A 24,777-nucleotide genomic window follows, 5' to 3' on the forward strand; every position below is an offset into this window, starting at 1 on the left:
TGGGATTTATTATTTCCGTTTTCTCTAAGCCTTTCTCTGCCTTAGATCCAGTACCACCAGGAATCCACCTTCACCTTGAGGATTCTTTTGAAAACCTGGCTCTCACCCAGTCCCCATCTTCTGCCATCATCCCACACACTTAACCATTTGAGTGCACACAAAAAAAGTCATTTAATTCATACATTTGTTCAACAGTATCCATATCATATCTTATCTGTTGCCCTAAATTCTCTTCATCTTTTGGCTTTAATACACAGCACTTTGCACTGAAAGAAATAATATTTTTATTACAATGTTTGTTCGTAGGAACAAAGATATAGCTCAGTATAATCATGTTAGAACATTCAAATACAGTGAAGATGCTTTGCTGTTTCTTTGGGACTAAAGTTGAACATTAAGGCTTCGCTGGTTTATTTGTATACAGATCAGGTTCATAGCCATTGGCTGACTGGTATTACAAATTTAAATCTAAGGGGAGTACTTTAGACAGTATTTTCACATTTATGATTCAAAAAATAGGAACAAAATACCTTTTTTGTACAAAAGAAGCATAGACGAGTAGCATCTGAAAAAATATCAATCTGGAATCTGATTTTTTCTGCCACTCTATAATTTGAATATAGACTATAGACTTAGAGATGCTTAATTTAAAAAATAATTACATCTTTGCATATGTTAATGACATGTTTATTCCACATTTCAGGTTTGATAAATGATGAGGAATTTTGCCATCTTTCCCAATTTTTCAGCTTGGATGTCTCAGATTCTTAACCAACTAAATTACAATAATCCACTAGTTTGAAACTGTAATAAAATAATCATCCCATTAAATGAGTTACCTATCTTTTTGAAGTTACTTTCCCCTTCTGGGCCTCGTAGGAAAGGCTGCTAAGAACTCTTGCAATTGTATAAATCCCTACTTTGTTTGGGCTTAGATATTGAGGCATTAGCAATGAATTCATAGTTTATAGATCATAAGTATCTTTAAATAGAGACACCCCATTTCCTGAAGCAAGGACAGTGCTTTTTTACTGAATGCCTTTTATCAGCAGAGAATCTTTTTTTCTGTGAGCACTTGTATCAGAACTTTTCCCTTTTTCTTTTGTAAAATAACCATTTTACAGATAGGTAAATGAACACAGTGACTCTGGATGAACAGACACAACAAATGAGAGTCAGAATCAGAATTTATATCCAGAACTCTCTAACCCTGAGTTAATGAATATTTTTTCAATAATTATCTGTGGTCAGGGAAAGGCAAGCTTGCAGCCTTCCAGCTCCAGATAGATCCAGGGTAGACCCTCTGGGAAGTTCTTTCCTGATTTCTGTGGAAATTACCCAGAGCCCAACCTTCCTGTCCAGGACTTGCTGCTCCCCAAGGTGTAAGGACAGAATGGTGTGCCCTAATCACTCATTAGTTATCATTAAGGGGGTAAATGTGTATGTGTGTTGGTATGTGAGTGTGGAAGAGGCTACACAAAGCCCTCTTCTGTTTAAGATGATTGTATGCATTTACTTCATGTTGAAACACAGGCACGAAAGCTGGACTGCTTACATGTATGCAGATATGTGAAAATTATTTTTTTAAAAAGATACATATATACATATATATATGTATTTGGAATATATATATATGTATATATTCCAAAGAGATTTCTCTTAATAGCTCACTGAGCATAGTGGGCCTGTGGGCCGTGGTTTGGCATCTTCTGCTTTCAGATCGGCACTTAAAGCAGTTACATGAGTATGTCCCTGCGGCTTAGCTGACGACTTAGGCCTGGAGCCTGAAGTATGTCTCCAAACATCTTCAATCTGGTAAGAGAGAAAAACGATAGCCAGATATTCTATAGGGCTCACAATGTATCGCTCCTCTGGAATTATTTCACTCTTTCGCCCCTCTTCTCTGAGACAGGAGAGGAGGAACAGGAAAAAGCTCTACTGTGTTTCCTTAGGGTTCTTGGTCGCAGACTCTCCCTAGTCGATCTCGGCATCTCCACTCCTTTTCGTACCGCAAGACAACTCTCCCGAAGTTTCCCTGATATTTTCCTAAAAAGGTGCAGGCCGCCTTGCCTCGCCCCCCACTTCTCTCCTCGGCGCGCCCGGGCCAGCGACTCCGCAGACGGCGCAGGGCGGGGAACCCAGAGGGGCGGCGCCGCCCCCTCGACGCTCGCCGGCCACGCTCAATCTGGTTATTGACGCTCGGCTTGGGCTCCTTTCCGCCAGCCGCGGCTGTTGGGAAGCGCCGGGCTGGCTGTGCTCGCTCGCCTGGGGCCCTGCGGGGTGGCGGGTGCCTGCCCGGGCGCGCGGGGAAGCCGAGCTGCAGGCTGGCGGCGGCTGGCGGGCGCGGCGCCGGGACCCTGCGCGCCAGGCGGGAGACCGGGCGCGGGCGGCCGGGGGCCGGGCCCGGGGGCGTGGCGAGCGCAAGGCGAGCCCCGGGAGGTCCGGCCTCGTGGGGTGGCGCCCGTGCCGCCGCTCGGGGTGCGCCCCCTGCAGCTTCTGGGCTGGGCCGCGACCGCCGCCTCCGAGCAGCCCTCCGCGGCGGCGCTGCCTCGTGCTTCGTCCGGGTCGAGCCCCGGGAAGCCGGCGGGAGAGGCGGGGGCGTGACCGGGGCGCAGATGTGGGCTAGCCAGCGGGGGCCGCGCCGGGTAGCAGCAGGGCAGCCAGAGGGGCAGCGACATCTGCGGGCGGGCGGCCGACGCTCCCCGGCGGCGCGGGCCCGAGCGGGGCGGCCCCGAGGACGCGGGCCGCGGCGAGGCTGGGCGAGCCTCCCTGCCGGGACCCCAGCGCGTGGCCCGGGGCTGCGGGCCGGAGCAGCAGCGACGCCCCCGGCCGCGCTCGGCTCCGTCCCGGCGCAGGCGGCTCCGGACGTCCGTGAATCTTGGGTTGGGGTTTGTCAACTCACTTCGAGCCACTCGGAGAACCCGGTTTTCCCACTGGGGACAGTGATTGTTCTCGTTGTCTCTTGCCTTTAGAAAGTTACCCCGCCGCTTTTGGTCATCCGTCCAGAGTAGGAAGGAGAAGTAAAGAGACAGCGTGGTCTGTCCCCGGGGGAGGGAATGCAGGGGGATCCCGTCAAGTGGGCAAAGCCAGTTTCAGCCGGAGCAGGGAGTCCAGCCCATTGACAATTCAGCCCCGGAAAGGGTTAACTGCATCCAGCCGGTTCGGTTTACATGTAAATAGAGAGCAGCTGCTCCGCGCGGGCTCCGGCTGGCCCTTTTAAGTTTTTGATTGGTTGCCAATGACATCACCTCCCGTGTTATAACACAGAGGATCCAAAGCGGCGTCGGATAAACCCTCCTTAAAGAGACGAGGCCACGCCCCCGACTCCTCCCCCTCTGGCTGCCCATTGGCCGTGGGCTGCTGTGAGGTGGCGGTCAGCTTTCTTCGGATTCCTATTGGTCCAGCGTGCCGTCGGTCGTCAGCCGGCCCGCCCCCTCAGAACCTTACATTTACAGTGTAGCAAAAGAGAAAGTAACTATGTTGCTGCTGGAGATCAATGAAGCCAAGTGAATGGGAGCTGAATGCGCGAATCCATAGCCGAAGCGAAGCGCCAGATGGTGGAGGGCTACGCTTATTTATGAAGTAAGTGGAAGTCACTGCGGCTACTCCTGAGAGTCCGAGAGTGTAAGGCGGAGTGACTGTGAGTGTGTGTGTGTGTGTGTGTGTGTGTGTGTGTGTGTTGCGATGCTTACGGGCGAGCCACAGCAGGTGAGGTTACAGGGTTCAGGCTGTTGGCTCACGCTGCCCTGTGCGTTTACTCTCTCTGCAGTCTACTTGGATTTGGGGCGAAGAAAAGACGAGGTTTGTTGGGATGCTTTGCGGCAGTTTTAAATGCCTGGGGCTTGTTAGTGCGCTATGTTGCGAAGGGGGATGTTGAGTGCCCCAGGAGTGGGGAAGGAACATTCTCTGACCACTTAATTGTCTTTCCAGCCCCTGCCTAGAGGTGGAAGGACTAGCGAGGGGTGGGGATAGCTCAGTATTTCTGTGAGAGGTTCCCTGGGCCAGTCTGGAATGGTTTCACGGGCAATATATACGCCCGACCCTCTGCTGCAGGGATGCGGATCTCTTTACATACTCCGTGCGTGTGTGTGTGTGTGAGCCACGCACTGTGTGTGGAAGTGGAGGTCCCAGCTTGTGTCTCCGTCAACACGCTTATGCGTCCCTCTCCAAGGAAATCGACTGTTGATCCTGGGACGTACTCTACCAGGTAACACAATAGCAAAGACTTTCACTGTTTGGTCCAGCTGGGAAACAGTTATAGCTTCTGGAATAGTACTTGCTCTTCAAAAAATACTACGCAAGGGAGGAATGAAAGGAGGAAGGCAGGGAGGGAGGGGATTGTATCCTTCACTCCCATCCAAAGGTGGGTGAGAGAAACCTGAGTCGGTGGGGATCCGGAGATGCAATGGGTGCGTGCCCCTCTTTGTGTGCGTGTGTGCGTGCGCGCGTGTGTGGATTCTGCCTGTGACACTTTGGCTCTGTGTCAGAGAATGGTGATACTCGTATGTAGACGGATGACAGATGACATTTTTCCAGACATCTCTTGAAGTTCGTTTAGGTGAGCGACTCTGGCATGGGGTTTGGTTTGTTTTCTGTGTGCATGTCTAATAGGAGAGGAACCAGCAAGGCTGGGTTGTAGAGTGTCCCTGTGCCTACAGGGAGGAAGGAACTGTCTTTTTGCAGGCGCTCTCTCATGAGAGAGGAGGTAGACCTGATGGGCAACACTTCACTGCCGCCTTTAACAGGGACGGGCTAATTGAGAAGTCTTCTTTATGGAATCCTTCCTCTTGAAGAGGGGGATATATGTGCCAGATTGAAATATTATGCACAGTGGCTGCTTCCCATTGTGAGAAGCTCTAGGCTGCATAGCCAGTGGGGAAATGAAGAAGGGAGGAGGGTTGAAGTGGTCCTTTCCTTAAAGGTAGGAGAGGGGTGTGTGTCTGTGTGGGGGGGTGGACACAGCAAGAAAGTAAAGGGTGATGGATCTGCCAGGGTTGGGGTTTCCAGATCTGGCTCCTTGACTTGAGGCTTCATTTTAGGACACCAGTTTGTAATGAAAAGGGAAATGCAGATTAATTTATAATAGGCTAACAGGAAACATGGGAGGTTTTAACATGACTATCTTGTGCTTTTCAAAGGACTCAGTAAAATGGAAAACAAGAATAGCTCCTAGTGAAAGAGATTCACTTAGGGGGATAGTTTCATTCTGATTTGCAGAAAGTTGACGTCCACCCCTGATGTATATTTAGCTGCTGTATATTTCTGTGAGCCATGCCAGTGCTCTTGGTCATTCCTCTGCCTTTGCAGTGGGTGAAGGAATTAAATGGAAAGTATGCAAGGGTGGAAAAATGAGTCTTTCTCAAATGGTTGCAATATACTTCTGCCCAAGAGATGAGGCCCAGAATACTTGCCTCTTAAGAGCCTTCCTTTCTTTCTTCAGCTTTTCTAATTCTTTGTGTTTTTAGTTTCTCTAAGGCTGAACTTTGATGTAGGTCCATGAAACGTTGTTCCTCAACATTTGCATAGACTCTACATTTAACCTTGGACTTAGCAACCAAATAGATGGGGGTCCTCAGGTTTACATCCTCTTTGAATCCATAGAAATGAGTTTCAAGCTTTGCCAGCATCCTAATAAAGGGCACTTAGAATGACTTTGCTCAGAGGGATGCAAAGGCCTTTCCTAGGGATTGGATTAGACTGCCTTTTGTGTCACGTGACTTTATTCTTTCTTTCCCCCTCCCCTTCTTTACAGACTGTCTTGAGTTCTTCTTGAATTGCCAGTTTTCAGCCTCCTCATGCCTCCGTCTCCCTTAGACGACAGGGTAGTAGTGGCACTGTCTAGGCCCGTCCGACCTCAGGATCTCAACCTTGGTTTAGACTCTAGCTACCTTGGCTCTGCCACCCCAGGCAGTAACAGCCACCCTCCTGTCATCGCCACCACCGTTGTGTCCCTAAAGGCTGCGAATCTGACGTATATGCCCTCATCCAGCGGCTCTGCCCGCTCCCTGAATTGTGGATGCAGCAGTGCCAGCTGCTGCACTGTGGCAACCTACGACAAGGACAATCAGACCCAAACCCAAGCCATTGCCACTGGCACCGCCACCACCGCCATCGGAACCTCTGCCACCTGCCCTGTCAACCAGATGGTCAACAACAATGAGAATGCAGGCTCTTTAAGTCCATCAGTTGGGGTGGGCAGCCCTGTGTCAGGGACCCCCAAGCAGCTAGCCAGCATCAAAATCATCTACCCCAATGACTTGGCGAAGAAGATGACCAAATGCAGCAAGAGTCACCTGCCAAGCCAGGGCCCTGTCATCATTGATTGCAGGCCCTTCATGGAGTACAACAAGAGTCACATCCAAGGAGCTGTCCACATTAACTGTGCAGATAAGATCAGTCGGCGGAGACTGCAACAGGGCAAGATCACTGTCTTAGACTTGATTTCCTGTAGGGAAGGCAAGGACTCTTTCAAGAGGATCTTTTCCAAAGAAATTATAGTTTATGATGAGAATACCAATGAGCCGAGCCGAGTGATGCCCTCCCAGCCACTTCACATAGTCCTCGAGTCCCTGAAGAGAGAAGGCAAAGAACCTCTGGTGTTGAAAGGTAATGCCCCTGCTCCCTTCCCAAGCATAGTCCTGATTAGTCTGGGGTCTCTGGGTTTTCTCTTAGGAGTACCAGCATTCTCCCTATCTTGGCTACAAAAGACCAAAATAGACTTTCTTCTTGTCTTCCCTTCCATGCCCTTTCTTAGTTATTTAGGTAGAGTGAGAGACACCCAGCAACCTTGAACTGGAAGTCAGAAGATTTGGGTTCCAGTCTTGATGCATCTTCTAATTTGCATTGTGAGACTCTCTGAGACTATTTTCTCTCTGACACTATTTTCTCGTCTTTCTAAAAAGGGGCTTCATAACACCAGCTGGTATCTCAAGTCATGCTTGGTCTGGTAGTTCTATTCCCTTCAATAACTAGTTGGAAAGTTATTGTCTCACAGACTTAACCCAAGCTGATGGAACAGAGGAAGCAGCCACTATGGTCAACCACAAGCAAGCCTACAGGTACCAGCTCTTTTTGTGGGAAATTCTTCCTCTTTCTCACTTCTCTGACCAGCTTGGCTTTTAAATGGTTTATAAAGCGACTGTCGAGAAGGTCAGAGATCCTTACGGTAAGGCTCCACAGAGAGTGTAAGTTCGCCAAAAACATCCATTCCTTTGCCAAAGCTCCAAAGGGACAGAGTCATTTTTATGAAATACTTCCTAAGACTTTGTTCAATCTGACGTCACCTAACAACCATTGGCTTCATGGCGCCCCGCAGGATAGGGTGGTGGGTCACTTGCCCCAGTACCTTGGATACAGAATAACTGTGAGATCAGCACTAATGAGCCCTGGCAGGAGGAATTAATTACCCACACAATGTTGCCTAACCTAGCAGGGGGATCCCTCCTCTTGTGTCCATCACTTGCACCTCTTTGCCCTCAGATACCACGCTTTGGGGCACTGTACATCACTCTTCCTCTTTGGTGTCTTCTGTCCAGTGGTGGTGGTGGTGAGAGATAGTCATCTTGTTTCTTCTCTTCTCTTTCATTTTGAGCCAAGGTACACAGTCTGGGCCACATCACCACCCATTCTCCTGAAGTGTGTTGACCAAAGGTGTTGCTGAGTTCCTTTGAATACCTTGCATATTTAAATTGTAACAGGCCATTGGGGTGAACAAGTTAGTTGTTTTGTCTTTGTGAGACAGCTCTGGCATTCTCCTTCTTGTCTTCCCAGTGATGCATTCTGCCTTTTGTTAAGTCGTGTTCTTGGAAATATGGTTCTGAATTCCTTTGATATAATTCCCCTTCTCATCCTCCACTTCTCTCCTCAAGCTTGTTTTCATTGGGCTCAACTACCACAAAGGCACCACTTTCCCTAGGGTCACTGGGCTCTGACGGGAAGGAGTACATCATGGAGGTCATATCCAGAGAGTTCCAGCAGCTCCCAGGCATTTTTTGTTGTTGTTGATGGGTTTTCTTGGGGTTACAGATATGTTCAGACTTCCTCTGTGTAGCTCTGTATTTTATTGCTATATATTCTTGTTTGGTTGCCTTTGAGTGATTCCCCGTAGGTTTACCCAGCTAGTGTTCTCTCACCATGATCTTGGCTTGTCTCATCTTTTTTGGATGAGAAAATACGATCTACAAATTTCCCATTTGTGGTAGTTTGTCTTGGGGAACAAAGAGAGGGTGTAGCCAGTGGTCTTGATGATCATCTCTTTGCTCATATAGAGTAGATGTTTTTGAGAAAAAGCAGGCCTTTTGTGTCTGCATGATATGAAAACAGGCATCGAACACTACAAATTAAGATGACCCTGGACTTGAACATGAGGGTGATTAGGAGGAGCTGTAGATCCTGCCCTCTATTTTGCAGTGGGCATTGTTGTGTATGGAAGTGGCTTGTCAATCACTGAGAAATGCATCTCCTGGGTGCCCCTGATGAAAGTGGGGTTCCTCTCCCTCTCTCCTGTGGATGCAGCTGAGAATCTGGGCAGCCTGGGCTTGTTCCTCAGTGTCAGTGAGTAAGATAGCCTCAATGGGGCGGGGCTGGACATGCTGCTGACCTCACCACTGGGCGCCCTGGGTGGCCACCGTCAGGGCTCGTCATTTTCGGGTTGGTGAGACACAGCGGCGGTCGACCTGGAAGACGCCCTGGTGGTAGAGGTTGGATTATTTGTAGCTTTGGGGGCTTTTTCTTCAAATATCTGGGAATTTGGTTAAAAATATGTAGTTTAGGAACAAAAGAGTCTGTGATCTACTTTATCTATTATTATCATCCTTATTATTTTGGTCTCTGTTGGGGGAATGGCCTAAAATTGGGACCAAGATGGGAAAGAGATCAATAATGGAGTGCATCTAGCTACCCTTTCATCTGGGTAAACCATTATTCACCATGGAGGTGAATAATGGGGTGGGCATCTCTTAGAAGGCATGGCCGGAAACTTCTCCCAGGTTCTTGAGTGGGTCAAGCAGACCATTTTGGTCTGGCTTCTCTGCTGGGGTTTATTTTAGTAATCCCTTCCCTTGGTGATGTAAGATTTTATTTTATCAAGAGTGGTAGTGGTACCATTCTGGAGTGAATGATTTTTGTGGAGAAGATATGGTGGTGGGGGTAGTTAGAATTGAAGGTAGAAACTTCTAAGACCTCACTATTTTCAGAGATTTCAGTACAATCTCAGGTAATTTATGGCTGGCCCATCTGATTCTCTGGTTTATGTTTGTAAACACTGGTTGCTACCCTCTCTGTCCAAGTTTTAAGTCCCCCTGTTTCAATGCCACGTTCTCCATTTTTGGTGCTGCCCGTCAAGTAGAGCGGCTGCTCAGTTACTGTTTTAGTAATGCTGTGTCAGGTTGGGAAGAAACTGATCAGAGGCGCAGGGGCCCCTGGGATTAAGTTACTGTTCTAATTTACAGTCCCCTCCCTCTGGTGACCTGTGTCTGAATCCATATTTTATTCTCATCTTCCGAAGAATAAATGGCATCAGACCTTTGATTCTACTCAACCTGGCAAAAATGATCCAAATGCATAAATATCTAGGGATTTGCAAAATCTTTGAAAGAATTACAATCTGTTTTACCCAAAGTGGATCTTTAATATGATTTCTAAGCAAACTGAATAAGAAGGCTAGACAATTCTGGGCCTTCCCTAACGAGAGCTACCATCTTTACTACGATGTTTATAAGCCTCCCTTTCTTTTCAGCAAGGCTGGGTTCAGGGAAATAATTTGTCATTTACCTATGTAGGAAAGGAAAGTCTACTGTCACCTCTTCCTTAAAGACAGTCTATGCCTTTAAAAATTTTATTATAAAAATTTTCAAATATATAGAAAAGTAGAAAAGACTATAATGAGCACCTATATACCTATCACCTGATGAAACAATTATTAATATTTTCCCTATTTGCTTTTTCTTCCTTTTTTGGTTGTTGAAATATTTTATAGTATAGACAACATTTTAATGTATTTAAATGTTTCATGTTAAACTTGGTGTTTTAAAATTAATAAGGCTGGGAATATCTTATAGTAGAGTAGAGATAACATTTTCACTCCTAAATACTTCAGTGTCACATGCCCATTTTTGAGAGTTTGTCAAACTTAGAATTCTACTGTGACTAACTGGCTATCAGATCTACGGAGAGGCGTCCCTCCCTCAGAAGGAGAGGCCTCCAGGTGCCTCCTTAGGGGTCTGTAGCTCCCCCTTACAAACGAATATGTCACGGCCCGTGCCTGTACTTGCTCTGTGCTGTCATAAAACAAAGACTGGCTGACTGCTTCAGCCTCAGACAGGACTGCCTCTGTACCAAAGGCATATACTGAGGAGCAGGGAGGAGAGGGAGAATCACTTCAGGAAGCTGACACACAGGGAAGATTTAACAACATAGGGAGTTTGGTTTTTATACTCTAAAACTTTCCATCATAACTCCTGAGAAATGAACACCATAGATTGCATACTTTTCCATCCTCAAAAAGGATTCTGAAAGGAACATTTGTAGGCAATATTGAGTTTGATAACAAAGTGAATGGCTATACTCAGAAATCAGAGATCCTGTGAAAATATTCTTTCTGTTTCTGCTTTGTTTTGTGGCAGAAACAAAAATTTCCTCTTTTCTGTCAGGGATGTTATGAGAATCTTTTAAGATATGTGAAACAAAGCCATATCTATATTCACAAACTTACTGTTGTTATTCTAGGCCTCTGTTTAACATTCAAACACGGCAAACATTAGCCTTGCAGCAAATGGTGGAGAAATTCAGACAGGACTTCGGATCCAGTCTGTCTGAGCTCTGGTCTCTGTTCCCCCCTTACTTGCTATGCACTCTTGGGCAAATTGTTTAATCCCTTACTTCCTTAATATCCTCATTTACAAAAAGAGGATATAACCGTAGCTAGCTCGTAGTGTTAGTTTAGGAATGAAATGACGTAATGTGTGCAAAGTGTCTAGAACAGTTCCTCATATGTATGTGGTAGGCACTCAATAAATGTAGCTTAATTTTATTATTACTATTGGTTGTACAGAAATGATGGTACCAGTAAAAAAGTAATTTTGGCTCTTCTTCCAAAGGAGTACGAATAACAAGCTAGGTTAGCGGAGTGTGTGTGTGTGTGTGTGTGTGTGTGTGTTGCTATGGCCTAAAAATAACTTGGTGACTGTTACCTAATTTAAGTAGCATACAGTTGGAGTGCCAAGTAATTACAAAAGCATGTTGGGTCGAGAGGCTGGAGTAATTTGGGCATATCCTGGAATTATTTATTTGTAGGGGAATTTGTAAAAACGTGGTGATAAATCTGCCCAACTAATGTGCCATAACTAAATAATGAAAGGATAAAACTATTAAGCTTTGCTTTTTCTGGCCTCTCATCAGGCTGATTTATTTTTGGAATAAGGATTGTAGTCTGACTATAAAAGGGTAGGTGGAAGGAGGAGGGGGAGGTGTGCTTCATTTTGCAAAATTCTCCAAGCTTTGAGTTGTGATGAGATGGAGTGTGAAGGAAAAAGGAGGTGATTCATTGAAAGTCCTGCTCGTTTCTCTAAGAGAGTCCTGAAGCTTTTCCCTGAACTGGGTCACAGTTGCCTGTACTATCTCTGAGCCTTTGGATATCCTATTCTGCTTCCTCATTAAAATGTAAGTGGAAAGATACATGTGAGCTCTCTCCCATCCCCGTCCTTGCTCCATCTGCTCCTCATTCACTGTGGGCTCAGCAGAGTGGAGTTTAGCTCACTTACACCTGGGTTCAAATCTAGGCTTTTCCACTGATCAACCATAGATATCCTTAGGCAACTCAGGTCACCTCTCAGAATTCCAGTTTTCGTACGTTGTAAAATTCTAACATCACAGGATGAACGGAGACAATGTACATACAATGCCTGGCACATAGACAGCTCTTAATAAATCAGGCCCCTGGCCCTGCTCCCTCCCCCTATGCTGTTTCAGAACCTGTTACGTTAGACACGGTAGGGAGGGGACGGCAGGTGTTCAAAGCACAGTACTGTGAGAGCATGTTAAGTATGAACCACTTGTCCTTACCAATTCAGATCAGTTAAGTTAACCATCCGACTTGTCAAGGGCAAGTTCAAGAAACTCCTCTCCTGAAAGTGGTAGATAATGATTTTAGATTAGAAAGAGCAGGGTAGGGGAAGGGAGTCTTGGCAAAATCACAGGAGCAGAAAAACTCTGCCACAGCCTTGTAGCACACACACCCTCAGGAGCAAGGCGTGAGTCTCTGACCAGAAGCCAGCCCTGCGTCCTTAGCCTCAGTGTTATGAGCAGCCAGTCTCCCTGCTCTGGCATTGCTGGGGAGAAGTTTGGGCATAAAAATGTGCTGATTTGCAGTGCCTAGACAATTTAATTCAAGTAGGTAGATAAGCATACACTACACAGTAGGGGTAGAAATTTTAATCCCAGGAGAGGTCATCTTACCTTTTTTAAACTCAAGAATCCCAGTTTCTAGAACAGGAAGGAACCTTTGAGTTCCCCTAGCCCAGTAGTTTTTACTGCAGACTGCTCATTGGAATCACCTGGGGTGATTTAAAACCTATGGCACTCAGTCCCACCTTCAGAGATTCTGATGAAATTGGTCTGGGGTGCAGCCTGCCCATCAAGAGTTTTAAAAGCTCCCCAGGTGTTTCTAATGTGCAGCAAAGTTTGAGAACCATTGATCTGGTCTAGTCTTCTCATTATGCAGTTACGGAAATGGGGCCTAGAGAGGTATATCACTTGTCCAAGGTCACATGAGTGATTAATTTTAGAGCCTTAATTCTTGGTACTAAAATAGGTCTTGCCAGGTTGATAGGTTGATATGTGTGTGTGTTATTATCTAATGATAACAGTTTCTAATGTATAGCATGCAAACATAAAATAACATATTTAATCAATCATTTTGAGGATTGATACTTTGAGATTTCAGTCCAGAACTCTAAGGACTTAAGTTTAAGATCTTTTGAAACTTGCAGCTGATGGTCCTGTTATTTTCCTGAGTCCTAGAAACATGGGACAACTACTAACATTGATTTAATCCCATCTTCTAGGGAATTGAATAGTTTAAGGAAGAGCTGGAAAATATCTATCAAAATGCACCCCTGTACCCAAGTGTCTCAAGTTTCTAGGGACTTTTTGGTAGGTTGGTCTCTATGGATGTACCACCTTGTGGGTAGAAGAGATTCATTAGTTCAACAAATATTACTGGATGCCTTCTGTGTTCTAGGATCTAATCTTAGGGAGGGGTATCTGTTGTCATAACCCTTACAATCTAAATGCTGGAATGATAGCATATACGGACCAGGCCAGTGTTCCAAATCCTTTCCAGCTTGAAGATCATGGACCTGTTTGTATTCTTCATCCTCTTCTGCCACACAATCTTGTTTAGGGAGCGCTTCATCTTCAGGAAATGTCATTCTCCTAGGAAGTACATGGTTGTGTGGCATTTGGCATTTTTCTCCTTTCTTTTTCCCTTTCAAAATAGAGTCTGGCCTTTTCTAAGCACATCTTCATGGACCAACAGAATTTCTTTCCAGATTCTTGATCCGACAAGAAATATTTTTTTTTTTATTTGTTGGTTTTTAAGGGAAAAGGAAATATACATTCTCTCTCTGCCTCGGAAGCTCCGGGCCGACAGGCCTCCTCCGAGCATCAGAGTGGAACTTTGTAACTCGGACCTCAGTGATTTTGGACATGTTGCTGATAAGAACAAGGCCTGTGTTGATTTTTTTTCCTGCATGCTATCTATGAAAAGAGGACATGGTAAGCAAACAAGCATTATAAATGATATTTCAAAGACAAGGCTTTGGCTGGCCAAAAACAAAAAGTTTGCAAGTACAATTAAAAAGCACTCTAAGGGACAGGGCTGGGATGAAAATACAAGTCTCTGTCATTTCAAAGCCTGCGTTATTTCCCCTAAACCATGTGAGTCTCTCTTGGGCAAATTTTCAGTGGCTGTGTTTCCATATACTGCATGCTCTACATTCATATCGTATAACCCTACTTATTCAGAAAAATTGAGGGAAGAGGAAGGAATGATTATGAACCACAGCCTAAATTTTGTTGTAGAATATTTAAAAATATACATTTTCTATTCAAATTGATGTAGTGTCTTTTCTGATTATGAAGTCTTAGACTCGTTAGATGTTTTCATCCATATACCAAAAGGAAGATCCTAGCATCCTTTTTTTTTTGGAGCTTATGTCTGTATCATCTATTATTACTTACAAGTTTGGGGGAAAATATCTCTATATATTCCACTATATATGTATTCCAAATATATCTAGATATAAAAATATCTATATATATTTCCCGCCCCAAGGAGACCCATATTTTATGTAACTTAAAGAAAAAGGACCTCGAGGCTATGCTTTTGGATAAGGAAATGAGCTGTGTGCAGCCTGGTACTTTCATATAGGTGAAAGGCGATTACCCCATGCTCTGCCTCTGGCAAAGGGGAAGATCACTAACAAGAAGAAAAAGCGTTTGAGGATTCATCAAGTTATCTGTATTGCCCTTAATATTTTATTTGTGGTGAAGGCCTACTCATTTTTTTTTCGCCCCCTAAGACTCAAATTACATAGAAAACAAAACAAATCCAAACTCTTCCTGAGTGCTTCAACAGAGGGTTTCATCTTCTTTGTCTTACCACCCAGAAAGGACCCCTTCAGGCATCTGTTGCCCATTTCTCAATCAAGTAAATAGACGAAGCTGCCTGATCCAGGGGGTAGTGTCAGGTTGGTTCCTCCTGTGAGGAGCGTAAACCTCTCAGGTTATCACGTGAGCTCAACTGATCTTATTTTGTGTCCTTAGGTAAGGAGGCAGACACCGCTTTGCATCAGAACATCACTATCCAGTTCTTTAATAATTTGTATTTATTCTATGGAAGAAATAATCCCACATTCTCTGAATCATGGCCCTGAGGTCCACTACCACTGGGCGAAATATGACCAGCTGTCGCTATTGACAAGTGAAAAGAAAAAACAAACTGGAAGAAAACAGAGGAGGGGCGGGGGGGGGGGGGGAGGGAGAGAACAGAACAGTATAAGGGCAGAGGGTACTCTCAGGGTCAGGGTGACAGTATCTCCTAGCTCCTAGACTCAAATCCCATGTTCCAGTGTTCCAGACTGTGAGTTACTGTCATTAGTTATTACAGAGTGTCTGCTTCCCTCTTAAAATAATAAGACTAGACACAGACTTCTAAGAGGGGCTTCCTTGAAGGGATAGGAGACATTTTCTTGGGTCTTGTATTTCTAGTCTTAAAATAGCACATTTTTATGATGAGACTTTATAAGAATGGTCTTAGGCTTCTCATGCAGTGATAGTTTAATCTGACAGTGGAACACCATTTAATCACATGTAACTGCTCTGGATCTGACCAACCTATCATCCCTGAAATTAGAAAATTACTTTCCAGGTAGTTTGGAAAAAAATTAATAGTTATTGATGTTTTCTAGGTGCTGGGCATTGGGCTGTCATCTATGTGTCTTATTTAGTTCTAAGCACAGCTTCTTGAGAGAGTTTTTAGATCCTCAGCTTTACAGATGTAGAATCTGAGGAACAGATTAAATGTTTCCCCCCACATTATTAACTAGTAAGTTGGAGAACAAGCATTGAAACCCAGTTCTCATCATCTCAATACTCAAGTTCTTTCCAGGCTGGCCACATGTTTATTCACACATGAGCTATAATCTCATTCCTTATGGTTGTTCTAATTGTGCTTTATCTCTGAGGTGCTCTAAGTTATAATCCTCCCCCCTCATTTTCTTGTATATCCTCAACTGAAAATTCCAAGGCTGAGAAGAGTTGGCCTACTCTGTCCTCAGAGAAGAGCTGGCTTCCTGGTGACCTTGCCCTGAATTATATCCCAGCCTTCGGCAACTTCACATTTTGGTCATGGCAGAGGCTTTTAAGGAGTAATAAATCAGTTAAAAACACTTTTGAAAATTGCAATAATTATCTCTAACATTTACGAAATGCTTGTTATATGCCAGACTCTGTGCTCGGAGCATGATATCTCATGATAATGCTCCAGGTTACATATGAGTGACTGGGACTCAGAGAGGTCCAGGCACTCGTCCAAGATCACTCAGCTGGTGCCAGGTAGAGCCTGAGCATAGAGCTCTTATGCATCTGCTCATTGCATTTTCAGTGTGGAGAACCTTAGAATGCATTCTCTTAGTAGCCTAGAAGGTGATGCTTCCTTCTTCTGCATGTATTAATATACTCACTTACTTTCTAGAGTGGAAAGTAGATGAATGAGAAGAAAGATAGGTACAAAGTTAGATATGGCGAGAAAGAAGGAATATGTGATGGGCGTGTATGACCATACCTCAAAGACTCTAAAACCCAAAGGTATTTGATTGCTTATGTTTTATATTCATTAGCCATTTTATAGTGTGGATATTAACTGTAGATTTTTCTTCCCCTCAAGTGTTTGAAGAAAGAATCTCTGGCACGTTATCATTATCCTTTGGGAAAGTTAATTCTCTGGGATAAGTGAACAGGGATTTCTTCAAACTACTTACTATTCATTGTTTTTCTCTTCTTTCTTCGCCTTTTTTATCTTTCTTCCTCCCTTCTACAGTCTAAGCCTACAGACACAGATCAGGTAATCAGGGACAGATCTTGGAACAAGCATAATTGACACCCTTGAAGGATAGCAGAACGGACCCCTTGGAATACTGTGCTAGAAGCAGAATTCATTCAGGCAGAATTGTTGAGCATTTGTTCTGACTGCCCCATTTTACAGATGTGGAAACAGATTACTTACCTGAGAACATATAAGTAGCTGGTAGCAGAACTGCCATAGGATCCATGTTTCCTAACTCTCAGTTCAGTAATTTCTTTTTAAATACCAGAGGGAGTATAATCGTTTGGTTTATATCTGAGTTGTTATTAAATAAGCAAATCTTGTGGGTCTAAGTGTTTGGCCAGGTCACTCCGTGTTTGTAATGAGCTTATTAAGCAACTGCTCAATGAATCGGTCTGCTGATTTGTATTTTTATTGAGACTTCTTGTTAGGAATTTCTATCTTTTCTGGCAGAGGGAGTATAGTATGGAGACTAACGGCACAGGTTCTAGAGCCAGGTTGCTGAGTCTGAATTCTGACTCTGTCACTTATTAGAAGCAGGAACTTGAGCAAATTAAATTTGGTGTGGCTCAGTTTTCTCATCTGTAAAATGGGGATAGTAATGACACTCTTCTCATGGGACTAATTGAGGATTAAACTAGATAATATAGGTACAAGCGCTTTGAACAAGACCAGACGCATATTAACTAACATTCATTAAAAATTTACTGTAACTGTAATACTAAGTATCTACCATAATAATTCATCATTATCTACTTATATCCAAGGGATATATGACTGATATAGTTGAGTAAAATGAATTGACATCACCACTGGTGCAATATAGGTAGAAACAACTCTTCCATGCTTTTTAGATCTTTTTGTCTAAAGGTTTGGAAAAACCCACTGTTTCTTATGGGGTGGATAGATAACTACATCAGGACTTTTTTCTGAATCAGTGCCATACTGGAAAATTATATACTGTTTCTATGTAAGGAAATCTTATAAAATTAAGTCTTTGCAAAGACTCAATTATATACCCCTTGTTGGAATATTAAGAAAATTTTAGAAAGAAAAAAAACAGATGACATACTAATCTCCCTTACTGGCCCAGTTTCATTTTTACATATTCTCTTCATTCTTTAGCCATATATGTGCATATTTGGCAGAGTTTTTCATATAGAAACTGAAATTCATTTTTACTTTATATCGCATGTACTTTTGCTTCCTGTAGAGTCATCACAGATTTTCTTTTAATGTCATAACATGTCTTATTTTATGGATGTATCACATTTTACTTAACTAATTTGCCTATTAATGAAATTAAGATTGTTTCCAAGTTTTTGATATTATAAGAGAAACCTCTTGAGGGAATCCTTTGTTTGGAATCTACTCCACTCCTCATGGAGGGAATTGGAAGCTCAGGGCCAGGCACCTGGGCTTTATCTTTTTTGTCATCCTAATTCCTTTCACTTTTTCACTCCTGCTTTTCTCTCTAGAATGTGAGAGCCAACTACCCATCATAGTTATTGGTTTTCAGGGAAGGCTTTATCCTTGATCACAGGTCTTTGCACAAATTCAGATTGTGTGTACAGCACAGGTACCCTAAGAAGGCATGTGTTGTAGACGTTGGGTTTCTACTTTGGTGGGCAGAGTGAGGAAGTATGGAGGCACCGCTCAGTGCTATTGAAAAACAGAAGCTCTTGTGGAAAGAATGATCTGCCAGGACCAACAACACTTTGTTTCATAAATATGAGTCACTCCCAGTTTTACCCTGTTGATAAGACACTTTGAAAGGGACATCGTTACAGTAACAGCAGAGAGAGTTAGACTTTGTGAGACGCTGAGTAATATGTGCTTATGTTTCCCGCCCTCCTCGTTTTTTTAAACCCTGGGATTTTAGGGCAATGCTGAAGTCTTCCGAGGACTTAAGCAAATGCAGTGAAAAGAATGTCAGAATGGAAAGACAATTCCCATTAGTTCTTTTTTGCCAAATTGAGGTAAAATACCCTTTAAATAGGAGCTAATTCTCTGACAGATAATTAGCTTGTCTTCCTTGATAAAGTATGTGAATTGGGTTGAATTTATTATAATTAATCTTGCATATTATGTAAAAATGCATTTGTCTGCCCTTATTAGGTGAATCTCTTCATTCCTACCTGGAGGGTGGCTAGGAACCCCCACCCCCACTCCTATAAGAATTGAATGAATTGGATGAATGTCAGAGTAATGGGCAGCTCTCTGTTACAAAAGTTGGGAGAAGCTGAAGGTGGGGCACCACCGTTAAAAGAGACAGAGCTTTCATATTAATATCTGCCTCTTTTAAAAAAACTTTGAGAATGCTTTAGGGCTTGAGAATTAGACGCTACAAAGCTGCCTAAATAATTACCTTGAAATCAATCTCCTGCTAGTGACATTCTTCTGGATTTACAATGCAGAGCTTTTTCCAGGGAGTGGAGAGTGGGGTGATCAGCTGGCTACACTTAGCTGGTGGCTGGGCAGTGACTCTGGGAGATGGCCCGAGAGGATGAAGAGTGGCTGCTCGGTGACTCACTGACCCAAAGCTCCTCCCTGCAGTTTTTCTTCCTCCCCATCTCCTACCCATTCAGAGCTCTTTGAGACGTCCCCATCCAGCTGTATGTTGCTCTAGGAGCATCTTTTCCCATTGAAAGCTATTGTCCATGGTCACTTGATTTTGCCAGTATTAAAATGTGTGTTGGGGAGATGTGGGGGTATGGGAATAACAGAGCATACTATGGATAATCAATCTGAGAGCCTCTCTACTCCAAGTTGAAAAGTTTCTTCTGAGAGGAAAACGGCTATTTCAGTCTGCAGGAGCTGACTGATACAGTGCGGCTTATTGCACCTTAGATTTTAGTCATTGCCTCTACATGTGTGCGCATGTGTGCTCACACACATTTTAGTTAACATTTGTATGATGGGGATGATAATGGCACTGAGCATTAGCTCATTTAATGGGGATAACAACAGTCATTATCTCTATCTGCGCTGTCCAATATGGTAGCCACAAGTCACATGTGGCTACTGAGCACTTGAAATGGGGCTAGTCCAAGCTGAGATGTGCTGCATGTATAAAATACATACTAGATTTCAAAGACTTTGTATAAAAAAAGACTGTAAAATATTTCATTAATAATTGTTTTAGAGCCAGCCCTAATGGTCTAGTGGTTGAAGTTCGGCCCTCTCACCACTTCAGTGGCCAGGGTTTGGTTCCTGGTTGTGGAACCACACCACCCATCTGTCAGTTGCCATGCTGTGGCAGCGGCTCACAAAGAAGAACTAGAAGGACCTACAACTAGGATATACAACCATGCACTGGGGGGCTTTAGGGAGGAAAAATGAATAAATAAATAATTGTTTTAATATTGATTATGGGTTGAAATGATACATGTTTTGGACATGTTGGCTTAAGTAAAATATATTATTAATGTTAATTTTACCAGTTTCTTTTTACATTTTTCTATGCAGCTACTAGAAAAAAAGTTTGTTGCATAGTAGCTAGTGACACATTTCCACTGAATGGTGCTGATCTCTAAATAGTAATAACAGTATTATTATCCCTTTTTAGATGAGGAAACTGAGGCTGAGAGAGGTTAGTTAAATTGCCCAAAGTAACAGAAGAAAGCCAAACTCAGAGCTGTCTAACTCTGGAGCCCACCCTCCTTGATACTACAGAATTGTTGCGTAATGGAGAACTTGACTGTCTTTTGTCCTTGGTTCCTGGGTGGTAACCTCTAATGACACCTGAGCTTATGCTAACGAGATGATTCAGAACAGGGATGGGTCATTAGAAAGACCAACAATGTGATTAGAGGGTAGAGGCTTTGTATTAGCCTGACCTCCTCCTGGGAAGAAAGGAGGGCTGGAGATTGAATTCAGTCAATCATGCCTATATAATGAAACCCCAATAAAAACTTTGGACACTGAAGCTCAGTTCAGCTTCCTGATTAATGAACACATCGATGTGCTGGAAGAGTGATAGATCCTCAGAGATGGAAGCTCCATGTTTAGGAACCTCCCAGACCTTGCCCTATGTGCGTCTTCATTTGGCTGGTCCTGATTTGTATCCTTTATAGTAAAACTGTAATAGTTAAGTACAGCACTTTCCTGAGTTTTGTAATTCATTCTAGTGAACTACCCAAACTGAGGGGGTGTGGGAATCCCAGAATTTTTAGCCCATTGGTCAGAAGTGTGGGTAACCTGGGAACCCCTGGACTTGTGGCTGGTGTCTGAAGTAAGGACAGTCTTATTGGGGACTGAACCCTTAACTTGTGGAGTCTGTGCTGACTTTCTGTCGTTAGTGTCAGAATTGCACTGCAGTTTTGCCAGAATAGACAGCCTTTCATCTGGATATATGTTTTAGGGGCACAGTGATTGGGAAAGTTAAGTCCTGCAGCTTAACTTGCTTATCTCTCTAACCCCATATCATGGGTGACAATGGCCAGTTACATTCTAGGCTTGTAAAATGACTGTCTTCAAGCAACTGCTTTTGACCACTGCGCTTAGTCTGGAGACAGGGAAGCCTCTGATGCCACCATGCCCAGGACCCTCCAGCCTGCAACTCTTGAGGTCCCCTCTACTTCATCTCCCAGACAGCACCACCTGAGTGGTGGTGACATACATGTGTGCTGGCACCTCTTTGATAACAGATATTCTTAAATATTGACGTTGAGATTGAGTTCCGTATAGGGAACTGATGTAGGGTGATAATATGGGTAAGGAGTATTTTGTGACTTTTTTAAAAAATAGTTTGCATTGTCTAGAATCATACTTTTGTAGTGTGGGTCCTATTACATCTCATAAACATTGTGTTTGAACCAATTGTAGTGTTTTCTTCGGGGGCTTTCGTTTGGGTTTTTAAACCATGATCCCACATTTTATTTTTCCTTTTTGGTTTGGTTTCTCTTTCCCTGCTTAAAATAGACACTGTCTCTTGCCTGTCATCCTGCTAACTCTTCTGTTTGTGCTCAGGCCTGGCCCTCACCCTGCAAGGCTGTCTTATGTTACCAGCTCCTGGAAAGTGGACTCCTACAAGGGCATCTTGGGGATGCCCTGGAAGGCACATTTCTAAGAAAAGACAAACATAAACTCTGTAGTTATTGCAAAGGAAGATTCCTTCACCGATGGAAACTAGGAATGAAACAAAAAAGTGTTCTAAGAGTTGTAAAAGAGGTCTCTTGAAATGCCCAGGATGACACGATTTCTATCTAACTTGATCCAGCCCTGGGCACTTTTCACACTGCAGTTATGCCAGCCTTGCTCTTCAGAGCTGTTCAGTTTTAATTTTGGGACAGTTAACTCTTAGGCAGTTCTCCCTGCCACTTGCAGTAACTGTGGGAGGGTCACTCCCAGTTTCTAAGAGGGATAGAGCAGGTTCATGAGACCCAACTAAAGAGGTACAGAAAATTAGGCATTATCTTTTTATGATGTGCCCTTGAGCGTCTCACTTTCTGGAAGACCAGAGGCTCTGAGGCCCCTTCTTTATCTTTTGAGAGCACCAATAACGTTACCTCTGTGAGAAAGCCAGGGCTGTAGCAGCCCTTTTGTAGAGAAGAGGAAACTCCTGTGTTTGAAGAAAAAGCTCTTATGATATGATTGTGTTTTAAAATGCCCTTAAGGTTAATTAACTTGCCCAAAGGTGCATAGTTAATGAGAGCTTAATGGATTTTTTAGATCCAGATTGTGTCTCTTCCACAGGAGGCAGAAGAAACGGCCCCCAGGGGTGGTGAAGACACTCTGTCTGAGTCATCTATCTGTTACCGCTCACCAACTCTAAGTGGGTGGGCCAGCTAGCTTGGAGAGGGCTGAGCAGATCTTGTTGGATTGTGTACACTCGGTACTATGCCCCCAGCCCATATTTAGTGCTTGATAAATGTGTGTTGAAGTGAACTGGGGGCCCCTCCCACTGTTCCCTGACATCCCCCAGACTGAGTGCTTCCTCTTAAGCCCTCTTTTCTCTTTCATGGCTGCTTTCCATCCATCTCCACCATTCATGGCTTATACAGAATGTCCAAGGGGGCAGCTTGGGGAGGGGAGAAAGGGTTGAAGGCCACCAGGTGTGAGTTGTCTTGGATCTCAGCCCTCCCCAGGCGTGGTTATTTGTCACATTTAAGACCTGGCACTCCTGCTGGCTGCTGCTTCTCCATGAGCCTTGTTGGCCCTCCTTCCCAGCCAGGGGAGCGGCAGGATTTCTGAGTCCTCCTGCTGCGTTCACTAGGCTGGCCCTGCACAGCCTTGCGTGAGTCATAGCCAGACAGCATCATTTCAGGTTGATCTTCAGTGTGTTCTTAAAACATCCCTTCTGCCAGTGCTTTTGCTAAGTTTCCTCTAATGTTCCTTCATCCCTCTTTCTTTCTCCCATTACATTTATCTTCAGGGATTATATATTTTTAAAAATTTTTTAATCTCCTGAACCCCTAGCAACATACTGAACAACACATAATAGGTGCTTTACAATTAACTGGCCCTTTCTCGTCTCATTCCAAAATTCATTTAATCCAGAAATATTTAATGAGCACCTACTATACAAATCAGGTCTTGCTCTAGGTGCTAAAAGGTGAATACTTACAATTTCTAATAACTACCAGTATTAGCTTATTAAGTTCTCGCAGTAGCTCTGTTGTTGCCTGTGGTTCCTGTTATTAGCCCCATTTTACAAACGAGGAAACTAGTATACACAAAGGTTAAGCAATTCTGCCAAGATCGCACTGCTGGAAGGTTGTCGAAGCAGCCGGGGCCCCTGCAGTGAACTTTCATGCTCTGCTTCCTCTAAGACAAACAACATCTCGTCGTTCTTGGAGTCTACATTTTAATAATTACAATAAACAGGTGAAGAGATAAACAAGTAATTTCACATAGTGGTAAGGGCTTTGAAGACAATAGGGGAGGATCGATATAAATTGAATGTCAGGGAAGACCTTTACGAGGAGGTCACATTTGATCTGAGGTCTGAATTGCCTATGTGAGGAACTAGGGGGAGAGAGTTCCAGGAAGAGGGAACAGCAAGTGCAAAGGCCCTGACGTGGGAAGCTGATCACCCAGGCCTCACACATCTTATGACAGCTGCTCTCATGCTTGCCGTTGTTCATTAACATCCCATTTATCAAAGCTGTGTTGAAGTTATAGAACACTAGAATTGGGAGAAACTTACAGATTATCCAAACTCCTGCTTCCATGTAAGTGGCAACAGAGGTGGCAGAGCTAGAAGCCATTATCACTTCAATGTGGAAAGCTGGGTTGTGTTCTGAGTCCTGTCAGGACTTCTGCCACCCTGAGCAACGTTAGGCATGGCTTCAAGGGGATGTGGCTGGGAAGTCTGCTGGTGCCAGATGTGGGTGCTTCCCAGGTCAGCTCTCCATTCCACATGTCCCAGGTTGAACTGACTATTACTTGGCTGGCCCTCCACTTAGCCTTAAGTCCCTGTTGACAGTATATCATCCCAGCCCACCTCCTCAGAGATGCCTTTTTGTTGCTTTATTTTTCCCTTCATCTCAGAAGGTGGTCCACTAGGTGGGGACATGCTAGTTTTTGACCTGATGCAACCTCATGTGTGTATCTCTCAGTGGATGGAGACCTCACCTGGCTTCAGGCTGACCTTTCCAAGCTCAGCCCTCATGGGGTGGTCTGACTGTTGGGTATGGACGGCTGGGTGAATCCATATGCAAGGGGAGCTCACGCCTGCTCTCTTTGGCTGTTGATCGTTAATGCTCAGGCTTGCTTAGTATTCTTGCCAAATATAGAATTCAGCTCAGTGACTAGAGGAAGTTGTTGCTATGCCTTTCGTGAACTGAAAACATTGGTTCAGTAAAACAATTCAAGTTTTGATGTTGACACTCGATCCTTTCCCCTGCCACTTCTTGAATTCCCTAAGCCACAGCCCTTTGACCTCCAGATCATATTAAAACACATTGTCATAAAGTAAGATGCACATAGCATACAGCTTTTTTGGCTAGGCACTTCCACGCACGATCCTAGCAATGGAACCCACCCGGGCTTCACTTGTGTAATCTTGTCTTGCTTCCTGCGTTTCTTTCCCTCCTCTTGTCATGGATGTTTCCAGATGACCTTTCGTGAATGTAATTTCCAATGGGAATGTTTCACAGTAGAAATATGCTCTCCCTTGAGGCTTGCTCTTGATATTTCTAGATATTTATTTAATTGGGCTCTACTTAAAT

The 24,777-nt window shown here is 44.0% G+C and overlaps 1 protein-coding gene across 1 annotated transcript in view; it reads left to right on the forward strand.

Moving 5' to 3' along the window:
- Window positions 1-2,894: 2,894 nt before the first annotated feature.
- Window positions 2,895-24,777, forward strand: part of DUSP10 (dual specificity phosphatase 10) — a 38,530-nt gene continuing 16,647 nt past the window's right edge. The window contains exons 1-2 of the mRNA XM_058533671.1: window positions 2,895-3,582; window positions 5,753-6,606. Coding sequence (XP_058389654.1) covers window positions 5,796-6,606 — 811 coding nt within the window. The 5' untranslated portion in view covers window positions 2,895-3,582; window positions 5,753-5,795. The remainder of the gene's footprint in view (window positions 3,583-5,752; window positions 6,607-24,777) is intronic.

Source organism: Diceros bicornis, chromosome 38 (genome assembly GCF_020826845.1).
Source record: "Diceros bicornis minor isolate mBicDic1 chromosome 38, mDicBic1.mat.cur, whole genome shotgun sequence".
In the NCBI taxonomy this organism is placed as follows: Eukaryota; Metazoa; Chordata; class Mammalia; order Perissodactyla; family Rhinocerotidae; genus Diceros; species Diceros bicornis.